At 29.9% G+C, this 22,180-nt stretch overlaps 1 protein-coding gene across 1 annotated transcript in view; it reads left to right on the plus strand.

Annotated features, from left to right (window-relative positions):
* The window catches only part of LOC135959801 (uncharacterized), a 69,925-nt gene extending 48,655 nt beyond the window's left edge, over positions 1-21,270 (plus strand). Inside the window, exons 13-17 of the mRNA XM_065510872.1 lie at positions 3,963-4,183; positions 4,333-4,429; positions 5,247-5,389; positions 15,605-15,841; positions 20,655-21,270. Coding sequence (XP_065366944.1) covers positions 3,963-4,183; positions 4,333-4,429; positions 5,247-5,389; positions 15,605-15,841; positions 20,655-20,738 — 782 coding nt within the window. The 3' untranslated portion in view covers positions 20,739-21,270. The remainder of the gene's footprint in view (positions 1-3,962; positions 4,184-4,332; positions 4,430-5,246; positions 5,390-15,604; positions 15,842-20,654) is intronic.
* The last annotated feature ends 910 nt before the right edge of the window (positions 21,271-22,180 follow it).

Consider the following 22,180-nt stretch of genomic DNA (forward strand, 5'->3'; position numbering starts at 1 on the left):
CTAACTTCATTGGTGAAGATAATTGAAAATGTACCATTCGAATAAAGAAAACGTACCATAAAGTACCTCTTTGAATTCTCACTCACTTAGGACCATATATGCTTAATTTCATGTTTGTAGGTCCATTTTTATAAAAAAATTCAAAAAGTATCATTCGAATAAAGAAAAAGTACCAATCGGATATATACAAGCTTTATTTCATGTTCATTCATTAGTGGTCAAAATACATACAAAGTACTATTATAATAAAGAAAGTACGATAAAGCATCTCCATTGAATTTTCACTCACTGAGAACCATATATACTTACCCCCATATGCATAAACAGTTTATAAATTTATCAAAGGTTTATAGAACAAATTTTGTATGGAAATTTTGTTTGATAAACCTTTGATAAATTTATAAACTGTTTATGCATATGGGTGTTAATTTCTAGAACCATTATTAAAGAAGAAAAAGTACCGCTAGATACACCTTTTGCGGATTCTAACTCATTCAGGATCATATGTGCCTAATTTCATTACTCCAGGTTCATTATTATAAATGTATTCAAAAACTAACATTAGAAGAAAGAAAAAGTACCTATAGTTCAATTCTTACATTTTGGTACCTAAATATTGTCCCCTATTCCTAACACTAACTTCACTCAGATACATATCAGCTAACTTTAATGTCGATAAGTTGAACAATTTAAAATATTAAAAAAAGTATCATAAGGAGAAAAGTACCAATATCGATTTTCCTTCATGAACACCCTTTAAGTTTGAAATTTAAAAACTACTACATTTTGCCAAAAAATTATGTGCTACATATATGTCTCAAATAATTCAAATCTGGGTTAATATGCTTAAGAAAAAATATGTTTTAAAAAAAGTACACTCTGTTAGATAGTTTTTGTATGAATCCTGGAATCAATGTTAAAAAATTATAAAAATTGGCTTAATAATTCCAAAGCAAATGTATTTTCCCGTTTTTACCCCCTTTTTGGTGTATTTATACCCTTCAGCATGAGTGGCATAAGTTTGTCATTCCGTTTGTAACTTCTACATTTTTCATTTGCGACCCCACAAATTATGTACATATATTCTGGATCATTATAGATAGCGAAGTCGATATAGCCATGTCCGTCTGTATGTTGAAGTCAACTTTCCGTAGCACCCAAATAACTTACATACATGATTCATACATCAATATATCGGTAATTCTTCCGGCTCGGTTGTTATTTTAAAATCGGCCCATAAATGGGATATAAAGAAAAAACCGGGACAACCTTAATTTTTGGCCCATTTTTGATCTATATCTGGATTACTAAGTCATTAATATAGACAATATGGATATCTAATGATAGATATTTCAAAGACCTTTGCAACGACTTATATAAGAGCATAGAAATTTGGACCTACAATGGGTCAACATCGCAAAAAATATTTTTTAACCCGATTAAAAAAAAAAATGAAAAAACAACCAAAAAAAATTTAAATTTAAAATTTTTTTTTAAATTTAAAAAAAAAAAATTTAAATCTATTCGAAAACATTTTTTTTCTCAAAAAATGAAAAAAACAACTTTGGAAAAAAAAATAAATTTTGTTTACCTAAAAATATTTAAAATTTTTATTTTGAAGTGTAATTTGGTGTAGGGTATAGCTCTCTTACTTGTTTGTATTTTTTTTTTATTCTAAAATTTTATTCAAATAAATTGTTATATTGTGGTTAGGGTTTTTATCCCGGTAATTCCCGGTACAAATTTCCCGGAAATTTTAGCAATTTTCACTACCCGATTCTCGGGATTTTTAGTCGGGAATCCCGGTAATTAAAAACTGACGTAACAGAAAACAGTGAAAAGTTTTTTTTACAGTTTTTTGCTTATATCTTCGCAATAATAAACCGCTTATTATTATTTATTTGGGGTTTTTCGTATGAAAATTTAAAAAGAGAATTCATTATTTATAGAATTTATTTCTTATTGAATCATTCTAATTTCTTTAAATTTCTTCTTCAAATTCATAACAAAATAGCTTAAAAAATTTATTAAATGATTAAATTTTTCTTCAATTAAAATCTAGTACAAAAAGGTTTAAGATCATTTTTTCAATTAATTTTGTAAATGATTTGATTTAACAAAAATTTAATCATTCAAAGTTTGAATAAATTCTGTTATTAATTAACTTTAAAATTAATTCAGTTTAAACAAAGGTATTGAAATGAATCTAAAAAATTAAATATTAGGAATGGATTTATGGAATGAAAGGCTGACATTTTTTAATTAAAAAGTACCAAATTCATATTTTTTTATAAGTAAAGAATACGATTTAAAATTACTTTCTAAGTTTATTGACTTAAAAGATACATAGGGTGCCAAAAAAGTACCAAAAAAAATAGTTTTTACCCGTTTTATCCCCTAAACAGACGGAAGCTTCTAGCTTTGACTGTATTCAATTAGCACATGCCATCAAAAAAGATGAGGGGTATATTGATTTTGTCATTCTGTTTGTAACATATCGAATTATTGGTCGCAGAATCAAAAAGTATATATCGTTACATTAATATAGAAATGCCCTAAATCGTAATTTGTTAAGTGTAGACTTTTTGGGTAAATATGATATATGAGCGTACCATTTATCGAAATAAACGAAAATCTGTTCTTTCAAAAAAAAAACACGAGTTATGGCCTTTATATAGGGAATCACAATGGATATTACGGTCTCCGAGTGGAAGTGCACATAGTGCACACTCCTTCCAAACTAAACTAGGGCCTTTCTATATTAAGGTTACGATGTGTATCCTGGGTCCTTATAAGATTCTAAGTCGATTTAGATATGTCCGTTCGTATGTCTGTCTACTGAAAACACGATTGTCATAACATAAATTTCGACGTAAGTCATTACCAAAACCTGTACAGTTGGAACATAACTGATTCAAGTCCACATAAAAGGTCAAAGCTATATATTGATGGTGGGTATACAGGATTCAGCACAGCCGAATATAAAACTCCTATAAGAGTATACTTGTTATTATAAATTTCGAAAAAATCTGGATATAATGTTTGTTATATAGGACATTTTTTTCTTTACAGCAAATTACTATAACTAATTTTCTATATGGAAAATTTCTCCGACAGAATCTGTGCCAAATATATACAGTAAATTGTATTCATAGTATCAATGATACTTTCCTTTATAGAAAATGCCTGTCCTTTATAGAAATAATCTGTAAAAATTTTCTATGCAGAAAATTTCTGACAGAATATGAGATGCTTTTCTATAGAGAAGAAGTCTCTCACTGAATCTTAGATGCTTTTCTAAAGAGAAAAAGTCGCTCACAGAATCTATGATAATTTTATATACGGAAAATTTCTCGCACTCATTTTCTATAGAGGACATATCTGTCATTTTTGATGTAGCTAATTTTCTCTCAGTATCTTTGATAATTTTCAATACATCGAAATTCTCTCACATAATCTATGATAATTTTATATACAGAAAATTTGTATCACAGAATCTGTAATACATTTTCATGTAGCTAATATCTCTCAAAGAATCTGTGATTTAAGAAATAGTTTTCACAAAATTTGTGATATTTTTCTTCATAGAAAGGATATCTTATCAGAGTTAATATTATGGATAACAAAAAAAAAAAAGAATTCATACTGTTAAAGTACTTCTGGCTACAAAGATTGTTATTGTATGTATGGGGGTTATGATGACATAAAATACAGAAAAAGTTTTAATTGAATCGTAAGCCTACTGTAAGAATAACAAAGCCCCTTAAACACTCACAATGATTGCAGATATACAACCATGCCACATCCTGCTAATTAGATTTAGTGATTATACTCTCTACACTAACTCCAAATACCCCTTTCCCTTAATAGACTTTATCTTTCTCTCTGCAACAGAGTTATGAATTGTTTCATGTATGTTTCATTTAAAGTATGTCGTTGTTCATTGTCTTGTTTCTGTCTAGGTTGCATTTTATATGCTGTGGGCAAACCCGTCTTCCATAAATATGTTGATGAATTGCATGGTTCATGGCTTAAGGATCCAGCTGCCAAGGAAACGGACCGTGAGAAAACTTTTATAACCAAAGAAAAGGATAATAAACTTCTGTATGAATACACATCCAAAGTGGCGTATCGTATGAATGATGTGCCACGTAAGCAATATGATTTGGGCATGGGTTTTCAAGTGAGTATTTAATTTCGTAAATTTTTTTTATTATTATTGCGAATTATTTTTCAGTCGCAATAATAAAGGCTTTAAGAGATTTTTAAGTATGTTTTTGTTAGATTTAAATTGAATATGTTTTTCATTTTATTTATTTCTTTTAATTCTAGGGCAATGCTCATGTTGTGTACAATGGCTCATTCTATTACAATCAATATAATTCGGATTATGTGGTGAAATTAGATTTGTCTACGGGTAAAAGAATTTGTAAGTAAATGTAATACATCTTTTGACAAAACATTATTAAGTACTAAATAAAGATCTTTTGTCGGTATTGTTGTTTGATATGAAGATACAGTGGTTTTCATAAAATAATATTTGATTAAAAAAAAAATTTTAAAGTAAACAAGGTAGGACATTTAAAAAATTTTAACTTTTTAACAAATTGGAGAATTGATCCCAAAGCGGACAGAAAACAGCACTTTTCGGATTTCTCATCTCCGATTTTACCACAGTTATAATGTATTTTAAGTGTTTATCAAATCATAGAGCTTTTGCATCAAGGGCCTTTAAGGTCCAAATTTAAAAATATGGTTTTGAGATACAGAACTTTGAATTTTATAACTAAAGAATTGAAGAAGGTCTCAAGTCATAAAGTCTATGATTTGATAAATACTTGTAATTCATTATAACTGTGGGTAAATTTTAAATTTCGGATATGAAAAAATCCAGCTGCTATCCACTTTGGGTCTAAATCATCCCAAATCTGTACAAATCCCATGGAAATTATTAGATTTCTCACCCGACAGCCCTTTATTTAATTGGCTTTAAACTTAGTTCATACAAAATCTATTTAATCTATTACTAATACAACAGTAATTACTTAAAATCACTTAAAAGCTAAATCTTAACAAAATTTCAAACCTCATACTTCAAGTCAATTCTATGGAAACCACAGTACACATCACTTCTATACATACAAAACTAACTTATTTGCCACAAAACATAGAAAAATAGTTTTTCCAAAAAAAAAAAAAAACAAAAACGTAACTAAATCAAAGTATCTTCTCTTCATTAATTGCAGCAACACAATTGCCGAATGCTGGAATTGCATCTGGTAATAAATTGTACTCGACAAAATACAACTACATGGATTTTAATGTGGATGAGGTTGGTTTGTGGGTAATTTACAGCACTTACGATTCCAACAATACTCTAGTGGCAAAGGTAAAAATAAAGCAGCTCAAATACTAATATAAAACACATACATATACACACATACAGTGAGTGACAATACAATGGAAACTTTTTTTAATTTCTGTTTTCCAAAAAATATATATTTTTAAGATACATTAAAATTTTATAGGGTTTCTATTAAAAAATAGTAAATTTAAGCATTTCTAAGCACTAAAGTTTAACAAATATACATTTATAGAATGTGATTAAACTTCTTAGCATTGACAAAACAATGGAAACTTTTAAATTTATACACGAAAAAAATAATAAAACTAAAATAATATTTATGAAATTGATGTAAAAAGCATATAGAATATACATAGAGTGGAAAATCTGCTGTCAAAGACCTAATTCAGTTGTCAAAACTGGTACGAATGTATTAGAAAAAACTATGTGAAAACAAAAACAACTGCCTTATGTGGAAATTTTTTGAGTAATTTTTTGGTTTGAGTTTTTTTCTAGTTTCCGCTCTATGTATATTTTCTTTATGGTAAAAAGCATAGAGAAAATATACATAGAGCGTAAACTACACCATTTCCAATTGAATTTCAGAAATTTCTAATTATATTTCAGTAAATTCCAATTCAATTTCAGAAATTTCCATTTATATTTCAGAAATTTCCATTTATATTTCAGAAATTTCCAATTCAATTTCAGAAATTTCCATTTATATTTCAGAATTTTCCAATTATATTTCAGAAATTTCCATTTATATTTCAGAAATTTCTAATTGTATTTCAGAATTTTTAAGTATAAATTAAAAATTCTGAAATAAAAATGGAAATTTCTGAAATACAATTGGAAAATTCTGAAATACAATTGGAAATGGTGTAGAAAAAAACTCAAACTAAAATTTTACTCAAAATAATCACACAAAAAACTCAAACTAAAATTTTACTCAAAATAATCACACATACGAGTGTTGTTTTTGTTTTCACATAGTTTTATTTACTAATATATTCTCACCACTTAGGTTTTTGACAACTGTGTTAGGTCTTTGACAGCTGAGTTTCCGCTCTATGTCTATTCTCTATGGTAAAAAGCTTCACGTTTTAAAAGTTTTTCAATATTTTTTTATGTTGCTATATTTTTGCCTCACAATAAGTTTTTAAATATTTAGTAAAAATAGAGAAAATTTAAAACCAAAATAATAAAAGATTTAATGCTTTGATGATTGAATCATCTGTAAGATATATGTAATAAATATTCAATTAATAAATCAGCAGTTGGGAGGAAGACCACGTAAAACTACTCCAAAACAAGCTAATTTAACAGCCAAAATGTTTAAGAAATTTCCAAAACTAACTAGACCGAAGATCATCATTTATTCATTTATTCTCACTTAGTTATTGAATTATAGTGTAAACGATAAACTTTTTTTTTGCTTCAAAAATTTCGAATTTTGTACCAACAAAGCGTCATATGCGGGAAGTTTTGCTTTACTTCTTTAATTTGAAAAATAGTGCGCTGAATTACGAAGATTGCTCACCAAAGCTTATGGTGAATGTGTTTCATCGGTTTCAAAGTGCGAGAGATGATTTATGCGATTCAGGAGTAGTGATTTTGACACGGAAGACAAAGATCACCCAGGCCAGCCAAAAACTTGAGGCATTACTCCATGAGGATTGTTGTCAAACTCAACAAGAACTTTCAACTGTAAAGCCCGGCCAATCAGCCGAATGGACACCAAATATCAATGGCGCTAAGGTAATGTTCTGTATTTGGTGGAAGCCAAAGGGTCCTATTTATTATAAGCTGCTGAAATCTGACAAAACCATCACAGGGAACCTGTACCGAACGCAACTGATTCGTTTGAAGCGAGCACTGACCGACAAACTCCCAAAATATGAAGCCAGACATGAAACCGTAATATTTCATCATGTCAACACTCGGCAATGCCTGTTAAATGTTATTTATAATGAAGTGTTCCAGACCTTTCCGTCCCACTACTATTTGTTTCGATCAATGCAGAACGCTCTCTCTTAGATACTCTTCCCTTTGGAACAGATTATCCGACATTTGATTTATACGTTCTTGGCCTCAAAAGATGAGCAGTTCTTTTGGCTTGGAATCCATATGTTGCCGGAAAGATGGGAAAAGATCATAGCTAACAATGACCAATACTTTGAATAAATTTATTTTGTACAAATGTTTCAAAACAAGAGCTAAGAATTTGAAAAAAAAAATCTCGCATTTTAAATCATGCTTTTCGTAAATTAAAGTAAATTTTTTGTAAATAGCTAAATTCAAAAAGCGAAAGTTCGAAAAGCCGACTTTTTTAGATTTTTGTTTCAACTATAGACCCCTATGAAGTAAGAGTTTTGAATTGTATACAATATGCCACAAAGAAAGCTTTATCGAATGCGGTTCTAATAAAAAAAAGGCCAGACATTTTTTGTAAAAATTAAATTTAAGTTTCCATTGTTTTGTCCCACCACTGTATGTACAACAACTTCAACAAAATATCTACTTTAATACCTTTAAAAACATACACACATTCATCACTTACACTAACATTGTGGAAATGTCCCTGCATTTCTGGGTGACTATACCAAACTAATGATTTTGATAACATTTAGGATATACACTGGCTACATATTTACTATTATACATGTGTTATTGACCCTACATTAACTACACAGACAGCTGAAAGTTCGTCTAAATTAGTCAACTCATGGGATGCACAAATTGGTTACATAGAGTCCGTTACTTAAAATCGTATACAAATTTACAACTTTACAATATTAATTTACCCAATCCACAATTGGTGTCGTAGCGTTGTATCGTTGTACGTCGTATTTTTTTATACCCTTCATCTTCGTGAGAAGGGTATATATAAGTTTGTCATTCCGTTTGTAATTTCTACATTTTTCATTTCCGACCCTATAAAGTATAAGGAGTGAGATCGAAAAATTCTTAACACACGTTTTTCATTACATTTTTTAACCCAAGTATTATTTGAATTTTTTTTTGATCAAGTTACCTTTGAAAAACATGTCAGTTATTATGTGTAATGTCAATTATATTAATTTTTTTGTTAATCTGATTAAAATGAGTGACCAGAAAAAAGTGCGTACTGAAATTATTAAATATTTTCAACAAAACCCAACTTGGTCTTACAAAAAGTTGGCCAAGCATACAAAGGTCTGCCGTCAAACTGTTTCCAATGTTATTAAACAGTACCGGGAGAACTTGTCAGTTGATAGAAAACCTGGTTCAGGTAGAAGGAATGGTCCACATGATGTTTCTAAAGCCAAAAAAATAGAACGCATTTTCAAAAGAGCTCCCAACACATCCGGTAGGAAAGCAGCCCGGTTAGCTCAGTGCTCGGACTATTTGGTACGAAAAGTTAAAGCTAATGCAGGTTTAAAAACATACAAGGCTCAAAAAGTTCCTGACAGGAACGCTACTAAAAATTTAGAGGCCAAAAACAGAGCACGGAAATTGAAGTCAAGTTTTATAAAAAAATATTCTTGCTGCATAATGGATGACGAAACGTATGTTCTGGCAGATTTTTCGCAACTTCCAGGTCAAAAATTTTATGTTGCTGATGCTCGAGGGAATGTTGAAGAAAAGTTTAGGACCCAAAAGCAGACAAAATTTCCCAGAAAGTTCTTGGTATGGCAAGCAATATGCAGTTGCGGCAAAAGAAGCCACTCATTTGTTACAACGGGCTCTATAAATACCGAAATTTACATCAAGGAATGTTTACAAAAAAGGCTGCTTCCATTCATAAGACTTCATAATGTGTCCACTTATTTTTGGCCTGACTTGGCATCCTGTCACTATGGCAAACAAGCCCTTGAGTGGTACAAGAACAATAATGTGGTATTTGTACCAAGAGAGGCAAATCCTCCAAACTGCCCGGAGCTAAGGCCAGTGGAGAGATATTGGGCTCTTGTTAAAAGAGAATTGAAGAGTACAAAAAAGGTGTCCAAAAGTGTGGTAGATTTTAAACGGAGATGGACTACATGTTCGAGCAAAGTGACAGAAAGCACTATAAAAACGTTAATGGAAGGGTTTCCGAAAAAGGTTCAAAATTTCATCACTAGTGATTAAAACTATAAAAATAATTTTTTTTGTAAATTGTAATAATAATTTCAATCAAATAAAAAAAAAATTAAAGCTGTAAGTTTAGTGGTTTCTTTTTTATAAACATATATGTATGTTAAGAATTTTTCGATCTCACTCCTTATATATTCTGGATCCTTATAGATAGCGGAGTCGATTAAGCCATGTCCGTCTGTCTGTCTGCTGAAATCAATTTTCTGAAGACCCCAGATATCTTCGGGATCCAAATCTTCAATAATTCTGTCAGACATGCTTTCGAAAATTTTGCTATTTAAAATCAGCCAAATCGGTCCACAAATGGCTGAGATATGAGGAAAAAACCAAGACAACCTCGATTTTTGACCTATATCTGGTTTACTAAGACATTAATATAGACAATATGGATATCTAATAGATATATATTTCAAAGACCTTTGCAACGACGTATATAAGACCATAGTAAGTTGGACCTACAATGGGTCAAAATCGAGAAAAAAAAATTTTAAACCGAATTTTTTTTTCACCAAAAAAAATTGAAAAATCAAAAAAAAAATTTAAAATTTAAAAAAAAAAATTTGAAATAACAATCGAAAAAAATTTTTTTACAAAAAATTAATAAAGCAACTGGAAAAAAAATTAAATTTTTTTACCTAAAAATATTTAAAATTTTTAAGTAAAATAATTCGGCACAGCCGAATATAGCACTCTTACTTGTTTTTATTAATATTTTGGTTTTGTTTTGAAAAATATTTATGATATACAACACTACGACATCAGTTGTGAATTGGGCAATTGTGTATATAAAATATCAAATATATAAACATTTAAAATCGACTTCCCATTTGTCTACTAAGGTTTAATCAAATACGATTCACTGGCTCTTGTCAGATAATATTAGTGATGACTCATCACTGATGAGTAAAGCTAGTCCTTAAATAGAAATATAATAATATAATAATAATAATATAATACCTATGAAATGATTAAAAATGTACCTAAAAAGGGACAGTAGTAAAACGATAATACACCCAGCATTATAAGTGAGTATAATGGATTGTCCTTAAAGTGTAATGAAGTGTTAAAAGTGAGTACACTCTAGATTACTTAGGGACACTAAAGTGACATTTGACTTCACGCTTGATTACCTGGGATATATAAAGTAACCAATTGACTTATCTCTGAACTACAAAGAGCACATACGTAACTAATAATCCAAAACATATAAATTGAGGTCACTCAAGTGATCATAAATTAGTGAAAATTACTGCCTATAAGGGATACATTGACTACTTGTAAAACTATTGGGCTATTTCAATGCTATAAAATGGTTAAATGTTCAATAGTATTTAACATCTGTTTGTGCTGCAAAGTACCTACACACCTACAAACACTTAATTTACTACTGAAATCTGTACAAATGATGTTGCATGTTCAAAATTTTAAAAGTGTTTATACGCCTGATGTAGAAGAAGTTTTCCCCTGTGTATTCGAAACTTAAAATTCATTTGATATTTGCTGACTTAAAACAAATTTTTGTTTTCATTTTATTTTTGTAGGTTTTGTTGTATTCATTTAGTATGAATGTTAATATCTATTTATGTATATCAAATCATTATTATGCTGAAATGTCATTAAGGGTTCCTTTACAAACAATCGTTAACTGAAGAGTTTGATAAAGATTATATATCCCAGCATAATTAGGGAGAATTCAACCCTAATTGGACAGAAAATTTACATTTTCGTATTTTCCATTTTTGATTTCAATGATATGCATATAGTTAAAGTCATATTCTGGTCATTTTTCGGCCAATGTACGCTTCAAACGAATCAGTTGTGTTCGGGTACGAGTTCTCTGTGATAGTCTGTCCAGTTTTCAGCAGCTCATAATATATAGGACCCTTTTAGTCACACCAAATACAAAAAGGACATCAGCCATGAATAGTTAGCTTTGTTGTCAATTCGGCTGGTTGGCCGGGCTTCACATACGACATCTTACACTTCGGGTTATCAAGCAATGATTCGGTTCAAAAATTATTTTCTTTTATCCGATGCTTTGAAGAATTTTTTTTGTTTTCTCCCGAATTAGTTGAAGTTTAGAGTTAATAAAACCCAACTCAGATTGATAAAAAGTGAACGAAAGTATTCATTCAATATGGGGAAACAGATCAATTCTGTGGGAAATTTTGAATATAGGCTGTCGATATCTATGAGAAAATATCACCCGAAAAGAAAAGTTGGAGACAAATTTGAAATATTGACTTTGAATTAAGCCTCCAAATGACCAAAATATGATAATCCAGACCCATTGTGCATCTGTCAGCAAACCTCGTATGTTGTATATATATATTTACTATGCTTAATACAATTTAATAAATTTTCTTTACATCTACTTTTTGCTTGATTGCATTCCTTTTCTTAACACAAATTGTAGCCTGTAATTCTCCTTGGACCAATATATTACATCAGTTCCACTGTCAATGCTATTGTAGAAAATCAGAAGCATAAACACAAATGTGCAGCATAAATGCATTATCACACTCTCTTACACAGTTACAAGGCCACAGACAAGAAAGTATTTTCTTATGTGTCGAATGTGAATTTAACAGAGTTGGTAAATTTACACATTTGTAAAATCAAGTAATTTTCTTAAGTCAATAAACACTGTCAACAATTTAGTGTTCTCTAACGTTATTCATATTAAAAATCAGTCGTAAATATCTTATATTTAACTTATCATTGTTGAGAAATAGAATTCGAGTTTGTTACTCACCCACAGATCACATTTCTTGCCATATAATGAGTGAGACAGATTAACAGATCTTGTAAAAATGCGGGATTTACTTTAGACGGAGTATCTTTTGAACTCTGTTTTTGTTTTTAATAACTTATCTGTCATTTATTCTCACTTAGTTACTGAACATTATAGTGTAAACAACAAAGTTTTTTTTGGTTCGAAAATGTTGAATTTTGTATCAACATAGCGTCATATGCGGGAAGTTTTGCTTTACTTCTTTAACTTGAAGAAAACTGCCGCTGAAGCTGACCGATGCTTCACCAAAGTTTATGGTGAATGTGTTCCATCGGTTTCAACGTGCCAGAGATGGTTTGTGTGGTTCAGAAGTGGTAATTTTGTCACGGAAGAAAAAGGTCGTTCAGTCCAGCCTAAAATGTTTGAAGATCAAGAATTTGAGGCATTACTTCAACTCAACAACAGATTGCAAAATCATTGGGAGCTACTCAAGCAGTAATTTCAAGGGTTAATTTCTATTTTGTGCTGTTATTGGCAATACTAGACTTCATGTTATATTTTTCTTAAGTTTCATCAAAATCGGCCTAAAAATATATAACATTTCGCTATATTTCCATTAGAAATTCAAAATATTGAAAAATTTGACCTTCACAATTTAAGGGTTGACGTTTTCCGATTTTAGGAAAACTTTCAGACTATATTTAAAATTACCTGGACTATAATATTCTGAACAGATTTTACTTAAATTGAATAATAGTAAGGAAATTAGGCTCATTCACCAAAATATGGCTAAAAAATTAGTTTTTCTTGAAAATCACAAAATTTATATTGCAAGTACGGAAAAACTATAGGAAGTATTGACATAATTTTTTCCAATTTTTATTCCCTATTATGTTGTCAATAAATCACCATGTGATGATCAACAAATTCTAAAATTTGTTTAACAAAATTTTTAAAAATTTGAAAATGGAGTTTTGAAACTGCTGTTAAAAAATTATTTTCTTTTGGTCATACCTGCGAATAGGTTAACGGTTTCCTACTAAGACAAAAACTCATATACAAGTAAATATGGATATATTTTAAGTAAAAATAAGTTTTTATTTCAATATTTCTCAAAATATGTTAATTTTGTTCCTACATTTCTTGTTCTAGTGGCCTGAGACACAATAAGGCTTGTCGAATTTTTAATAACTTTAACATTTTTTAACCAATTTTTGTCTTTTATATCTCATTAGAACGACAATTACGTACACATTTCGATTCTTTTAAATTGAATTGCAAAAGTAATTACTTAATAGCAAAATTTTTACAAAAACTGAACAAATTGCATATTTCCCCCCAAAACTAAATCATAAAAATCAAAAGAGCTAAGTCCCTAAAAATGGCTTCAGTTTCTAAAGTCATTTCAATTATTTTATTTTTTCAACTGATATAGGAGAGAACTGCGTTTACAGATCTAATGAATATTAAAAGCAAAAAAAGATAGAACGTTTTTTGTCTCTCCTGTAAAATTCAAAAAATGGGACTTGGCACGTTTGCGTACTAATAGGGCCCATACACAACACCATCATGATTGTGCAATCAAGTGATTGTGCCAGCTGATTGATCGTGTATGAGCTTGTGGTGTGATTATACCAGCTGCTGGTACAACACATGATTGAATCGTGTGTTGTAAAATTAAAATATACATATATCAAAAAATAAAAAAACGAAATATGAATGCCAAAGAAAAAAATATTTTGGGGAGAATTTTTTGAAGTTTATAAAACAATGCCTTGCCTATGAATTAAAAATCCAATGCTACAATAAAATGGTAGAACAATTGAAAGAGGTGGGCCAAAAGCATTTTTGGAAGATCAGGAATGTTCCAGAGAAGAAAAATGTATCATCTTCTTTTAGAAGTTTAGTGTGTCCTAGTTCTTCTTTTTTTTCTAGCAATTTATTCATGCAAACACGTTTTTTTTATCATTTTTCGTTTTTGTTTATCATTATTCATTACAAACGTTTCCACACAATTTTTGGTAAAAAATAAATTTTGTACCAGCATGCTGGAGTAATGTGTGCTTCAAGCTTAATTGCACAATCAATATACAAGGTGGCACAAAAGTAAACTTCCGATGTTTTTTGGCTGTAATTAAAAAAAAATTAAAAACTTTGATTTTTCTTGTGGAGTATTTTTTTTTTTGGTCTTTTAATTTTTTTTACATCAAGTCGAGAATATGAAGTCTTGTAAATGGTCTTGTAAATTTGAGCCCTTTTTGTGGCATTTTCCATCACTTTGGCCAAAACTTCCGGCGATAGGTCCTCACATTCTTGACGGATATTGTCTTTAAGAGCTGCAAGAGTCTGAGGCTTGTTGACATAAACCCGCGACTTCAAAAAGCCCCACAAAAAGAAGTCTGGAGCGGTCAAATCAGGCGATCTAGCTGGCCAGTGCAAATCGGCAAAACGGTAGATTAGGCGCCCGGGAAATGCATCCTTCAGCATATCGGTAGTGGCACGTGCAGTGTGTGCCGCACACCATACAGTGACTTTGAGCGGGTGTAATGGCTCTTCGTGGGTTACACGCGGATTTTCAGTGCCCCAGAAGCGTAAATTTATCTTATTTACGTACCCGCTAAGATGGAAATGGGCCTCATCACTCATGATTATTTTTGATGAAAAATCATCTTCCTCTTGGTGGTGATTAAGGTCAAATAAATAGTCAGCAATATTCCGCGTTCTGGAGCAGTGTAGCGTAACATTGTTTATTAACGTGTATTTCGCATGTGTTGACTTAATTCGTTCTCGGCCTCAAAAGATGGGCAGTTCTTTAGGCTCGGAATCCATCTGCTGCCAGAAAGATGGGAAAAGGTGATAGCTAACAATGACCAATACTTTTAATAAATTTATATTGTACAAATGTTTCAATATTTCAGATCTTGGAGAGACTGAGTATAGCACATTATAACATTTTCCTTAAAGTTTAGTACCAGTTTAACATCACATTTATCCATCTTCGGCATTTCCACAATGCATGTATTAACATTAGGGTGGGCCTCAAAAATAAGAGGTCGATGTACTCAACTAAAATTAAAGCCAAAATAGTTTTAAAATAATATTTCTTATGTTATGTAAGTATTTTTTTACGATTTTTGTTTCAAAGAAATAATATGATTGGATATTTTATTCATAATATTTCGATGAGCCTTTCAAATGATATTAAAATTGTATATTATGACTATGAAACAATTATAACAAAAATCTAAAAAACATTTTTTGGGTCCTCCCTAATTCTACATTTAAGTTCTATCATACTCATCCTTTACTTTGTAACTACAGCCCATTTAAAAACACTATGCAATATTGTCTCTTAAATTGTATTGTATAGCCAGCCCCCTTTATCTTTCTCCCAATTTCCTTTACAGTTGGATGCGGAAAATCTTAAAGTGCAATATAATTTCAACATTACATTGGATCATCATAAATTTGGTGAGATGTTTATTGTTTGCGGTCATCTGTACGCCATTGATTCGTGTACGGACAAAAACTCACAGATACGTTATGCCGTTGACTTGTATCAGGGTAAATTGCTGAATGTAAATTTACCTTTTACGAATCCATTTAGTAAGACGACCACAGTTGGCTATAATCCTTATACAGTGGTAAGTAAAATACAGAAGAAAAAAATAAAAATCAAATGAAAATACCCAACACATAAATAAACTAGATGATGTTTTAGCTTTAGATTCGCATATCCTTTCTTGTGTTAGGATGAATGCAGAAATGCGTAAGTGTTTTTTTTTTTTGTATAACAACATAAGTGTTAGAAAGGCAAATAAAGTTAAAAGTCTGGGTAAATGTTTAAGTTTAAATATGTATGTGAACATTAGGATGGCACTTATTTTGCATTTTTTATTCGATGCTTCCAAGGAGTAACAGTTTTCCCCTTCATCTTAAAATCAAATGCTCAAAATTTGAGAAAAACCGGATTACGTTTAGTGGTTGTACATTTTATTTGATGTTTCCTGTTCCAATTCAAATTAACAATTTCTTTAAAATTTGTTTTTTTTTTTTAATTTAGTAGTAAAAACAAGTAATCAAACAACAAAAATTATTTAAAATTTTTTTTCGAAATTGTTTTTTTTAATTTTTTTTTTCAAAATTATTTTTTTAATTTTTTAAAATCTTCAATGCCCTTCACTAAATTATACTTTAAAAAATTTTTTTTTTTTGTGTCACGAAATTTAATTTTTTTTCAAAAAAAAATTCGGTTTAAAAATTATTTTTCCCGATTCTGACCCATTACATCCATATTGTCTATATAAATAACTTAGTAATCCAGGTATAGATCAAAAATAGGACAAACATCGAAGTTGTTCTGGTTTTTTCCTTATATCTCAGCCATTTGTTGGCCGATTATATCGATTTTAAATAGCAGCCGAAGTGGTTCTTTAGCGGATATATGATGTATGAATCATGAATCGAAATTCAAAAACTACAAAATATACTCCACCCTAGTATTTATGTATGTTTTCTAATATAAGAAAATATTGAACAGATCCATTGACTATGATGTATAGTAAATATTGAATGTGGTGTCAAATATTGGCATACAAATAGCAGTTTAATGTGAAGACTTTTTAACATACAAAATTTATTATTATATTGATGTGCAGAAAAACACAAAGCCAAATACAAACAATTTATTTAACGATATTGCCAGCTTTTTATTATTATTAGTATTGTGTTATACTTTTCTCACAAATTGCCTTAATACTTTGTAGTATTAAGTGATGTATTATCTGTGGCTAATATTGTTTATTTAAAGTTTAAGAACATGTTACTGTAGATTCAAAAATTATTTTATAATAGAACGTATAAGATGGATGGTGATGAATGGAATTTATAGATAAATTGGATGCAAACAAATACTTTTTTTATTAAAACAAACAGTAACTCATTCCTGAATTCAAGTTTTAAAACGGAAATAATTGTTCTTATGCATATTCAAGCATTTTTCTGCATAATTTTTGCTTGCTTATTATATCCACCATCAAAAAAATATGTGGGCTATATTGATTTTCTCTTACCGTTTGTAACAGAATGAAATATTCATCGCAGACCCACAAAAAAATATATATTCTGGTTCATTATGAAATTCTAAGACAATCTAGCTATATCCATCTGTCTATTGAAAACACGATAGGGCCCAAACGATAGCAAGTTACTGGCTGATATTTTTCACAAATACTCTCTGCTGATTATGTAGTATTAAAAATGGTCAATATCGTTCTATGATTTCACCTAGTCCCCCGGAATACTGTTTGATTAGTCATGAATATGTTGAAATTTTCCACAAATTAGTGCAAAAAAAATTAGTTTATTTCTCAACATAGTCTCCTTGGAGCTCTATGCACTTTATCCAAAGTTTCTCCAATTTTTTTTATCCCTTTCAAAAAATAATATTGTTCAAGGTCATCAAAATAGATATATTCTGTGAGATGATTTCATTGTTGTAGTCAAATCTCTTTCCGCTGAGCCATTTCTTCAGGTTTGAAAACAAGAAATAGTCAATCGGGTCTAAATCCGGTGAATAGGGCGGAAGAGGGTGCATTTCGTAGCCTAATCCATAGATTTTTACCATTAAAACTACACAAGTGTTGACCCTGTTGTGCATCTGATTGTGAGCAAAGGTGGCCGGCCATCTTACAGAAAGCCTTCTCATACCTAAGTGATCATTCAAAATTGAAACCACTGACCATTAGGGTTCTATAGCTGAAACAAAAAGCCGACTTTTCGACCATTCGACTTTTTCCGTTTTTTAAAAAGTCGACTTTTCGAACTTTCGACTTTTGGTAATCTATGAAATGTCGACTTTTCGAACTTTCGACTTTTTAATTAATCGACTTTTTCGACTTTTATCGACTTTTTACCATTTGTTTGTAAAAAAGATACATCGTCTCCACATTTATTAATGCGCCTTTTGTAATGTTTAGGAATAAAAATTAAATTTATCAAGAATGTTGTAAGAATTTTGTGTAGAAAAAAGCTTTATTTTATAAACATTTATTTATTATTTACATATTAATGCAAGTTTACAAAATTGCAATTGTTTTAGTATAATGTTGCAATTAAATATTTGTTTTTAACAATCTAAAAAGTCGACTTTTATCAACTATTCGACTTTTTAGATAACATAATAGATTGTTCGACTTTTTTCAGGAAAAAGTCGATTGTTCGAACAATCGACTTATAGAACCCTACTGACCATGTGAGATGACTATGGCTTCAACAGTCGCTCGCACTTTCAATATCCGATCGGTTAATACTATAGAGACCTCAACAGGGCGTCCAGAATGTTCGTGAATATTCCGCGAGTGGCAAGGGTTAACTTAGTCATAGTTTGTCATTCCGTTTGTAATTTCGACATTTTTCATTTGCGACCCCACAAAGTATATATATTCTGGATCGTTATAGGTAGCGAAGTCGATATAGCCATGTTAGCCATAACTTACATACATGATCCAGACATCAATATATCGGGAATTCTTCCGGCTCGGTTGCTATTTAAAATCGACAAAATCGGCCCACAAATGGCTGAGATATAACAGATACATATTGTTACGAAATTGTACTTGAATTCAAATATAACGATTTTAAGGGCTGATTTAAAAGTAGCATTATGCTTTCAAATAACAGTGCTGTAATAGCAAACTGTAACATATCTGTGGGCATTATTAAATAAAAGCTTTCAGTTGATTTGATCGTAAGTTGGCAACGCTGTATTCGAATTCGAATATTCAGTTAAAGAACATTGTAGAAAGTACACCACAGATGGCGTATGTATTAGTAAGATCTAGAATATTCGAACTTTGACTGGTAAAGAGCAATCTAGAGTGCAGATGGCAGTGTTATAAATAGTGGCAGAGGTTGCAGTCGTTAGTGAGTTTATCAGAGACGCTTTTCGAATAAACATCAACTGAGTGTCTTAAAATGTGTTGTATTTTTCAAGTGAATTCGTGTACATTATAATGTGTGTCTGTATTTCTGCGAATTTATAAAAGTGTATAAAAAACATTGAGTGCCTATTTAATTCTGTTGTTGTACATTTTAAATAAATAAAGAGTTGTTACAATTTTCAAACTACTAAACGGCTTTTATTTGCAATCAAAAGTATCCGGTTTATTTTAAGGAAATAAACCAGCGTTTTGAAAGGTTAAAACGTAATAATATGTATATAAGGCCAAATCGGGAAAAATATTTTTTACCCCGAATCTTTTTTTTACTAAAAATATTTTTTTGTTATTTAATTTTTTCCACTAATAAATTTAATAATTTTTCGCAATAAATGTTTTTTTTTCGCTTATAAATTAAAAAAAATGTTTGAAGAATAATTTTTTTAAATTTTAATTTGCAATGTATATAATGTTCACAGCTGACTTATAGACCCACCCTTGTACTCTGAAGTTATACTGTAAAGTATGGCCAAAACATTTGTCCCTTGTCCTCATACAAGGACTTGAACATTCATAATTGTCTTATTATAATTAATATCTTGATGAAATTGGACATAAACAAGTTTTGTTATGTTTTTACCTTTTAAAAACGGTGGTTATTTGCCTTTAAATAAACCGTATTCTTTTAATTCCAAATAAAACCCCTCAGTTGTTTAAAAATTGTAACAGCTTTTTATTTACATAAATAGTTACTCTCTCTTTGAATACACTGACTTTAACACACTTTATAGGTAACTTACAAGAATACACTTGTAATACAGTTGATGTTAAGTCTTACAGCGCTTACGCTATATTGCAATTCAGCAACTCGATGTTAATTTTCATATACACAGTGTCATCTTCTAGTAGTTTCATGAATTATCTAACGGAAAAAACTAGACTGTCCTATTTCCACAATGATCACCTACAGCTATTTAAAGCTATAATGTTAGTAGCTTAAACAGTTAATGTGTCATACATACTTATAAGCAATGTTAATAATAACGTGTTATCAATATTGTTGATAAGTAGAAGTTTCTACAGATAGAAATGTTTATAAACATGATTAATGTTGAAAATCGTCGTTACAGACAGTTAAATTCAAATTGATATTTAATGCAATTTCGTAACAATATGAACCTAAATCTTTCTACCGACTGTTTTGTGGATCGGTCCACAATTGACACTACGCCCATATAACAACTATTAGGCACTACTTTTAGTTATTTTTAATTTGTTTGTGAATATTTTAAATTGTCTTGATTATAATAGAAATGCTTCTACTATGGTGTAGGGTATTATATGTTTGCTATTGATAGACCCAATAGACTTTCTTACTTGTAATTTTTTTTTTTGGAGAAGTCTAATATATAATTATGTATTAACTATTACAAAACCAAACTTAATGTAAAACACACATTCCCATCATTTAATTGAAATAATTTTATGTTAAATTATTGCTTTTTTCATTTATTTTCAGGAATTATATTCATGGGATCGAGGCAATTCTCTAACATACCCGATACGTTATAATGAACACAATTTAGGGGGTGACCATGCATAAAGTATTCATTACTTTTTCTTGTAAATAACAATGGACACACAAATGAAAACAACAAAACTAGCAAACTTGATGGCTCTGCAATTTTCCGATTCATACCAAAAATAGCTAAAATCATTGTAGTTGTCTACCAAAAAAACAAAAAAAAAAATAAGGGAAAACCAGCCAAAACATCAAATAAACTACAGCATCATCCTGTGACGTCTAACTGTATGTGCCAGTAGTGTACAGAGCTAAATTTTAACCAAAAATTTAATGAAATACCTAAAAACATGACAACCAACTAGAAAACTGAAACCAAGTTGAATGAAACATCATTACAAAAAAAAAAAACAAAAAAAAAATTAATATCAACAAAAGGACTTAAAACACAAAAAATAAAAAATAAACTGAAAATAATAAAACTTTTAGATAAATTTTATGCAACAAATTTTGTACCAGAAAAATATTGTAAAAAAAAAACCAAACTTTAAACTTATTTGTAATATTGCTACTACAGAAAAATAAATTAAATATAAGTAAAACAAATAGAAAATGGCTAAACAGTAGAGTTATTCACGATTTCGAGTATTGAAAATAAGTCGCAAACCATGTGGAAAATACTAGGTAGCGATGAATAACTCTGGTATTTTATTTATTAAACAGTTCCACAGAATTTAATATTAAAATAGTTTGCGTGATACACATTAAGCCAATCTATATACATATATAAAAATGAAATGGTCCATGTATGTAATGTCATCACGTGAGAACGTCTAGAGCAGGGAAGCGCAAAAAGAGAAATTGTAGTTTGTGTGCATGTATGGGTTAAAAATAAAAAATCCGCAACAACATCAAGCAACAGAATGAAATATTTGTATTTTTACTAGGGTATTCAATCGATTAACCGTTAATCGGTTAACCGATTAATTTTGGACGGTTAACTGTTCGAATAATTTGAAATTGCCGATTTTCAAATAACAAATAAACCGATTAATTTGTTTCGATTAACCGATTAACCGAAATTCCTTTTTTTTTGCACTTTAAACAATTTTTTTGTATTTATTTTTCCATTTCAATTCAAAGACAAATTTCAAATTAAAATTAGATATTTTTGAACATCCAATAAACATGTATAACAACTGACATATTTAATTTACATGTATTTGAAACTTTGTTTGTATTTACATGTATGGACGAAACTTTTTTTGAAATGAGTCTTTTATCATAACTAAACGAAACTATTAAATTGATCAAAATCTAAAACAATTCAAAAATGAATATTCCTTATCATGCTTTTGATTTCTCCAACATATACAATCAGCGAGAGAGTTTTTTCCCAAGAAAAGTTTTATTAAATCTAAAGAAAAAAATCGTTTAAATTATACAAATCATGCGATTTCAGAAATATAAGTAGATGTTAATATCTTTCTAATCTGTATTAAACCCAAATTTTTACTTATCAA

This window comes from Calliphora vicina, chromosome 5 (genome assembly GCF_958450345.1).
Source record: "Calliphora vicina chromosome 5, idCalVici1.1, whole genome shotgun sequence".
Classification (NCBI taxonomy): domain Eukaryota; kingdom Metazoa; phylum Arthropoda; class Insecta; order Diptera; family Calliphoridae; genus Calliphora; species Calliphora vicina.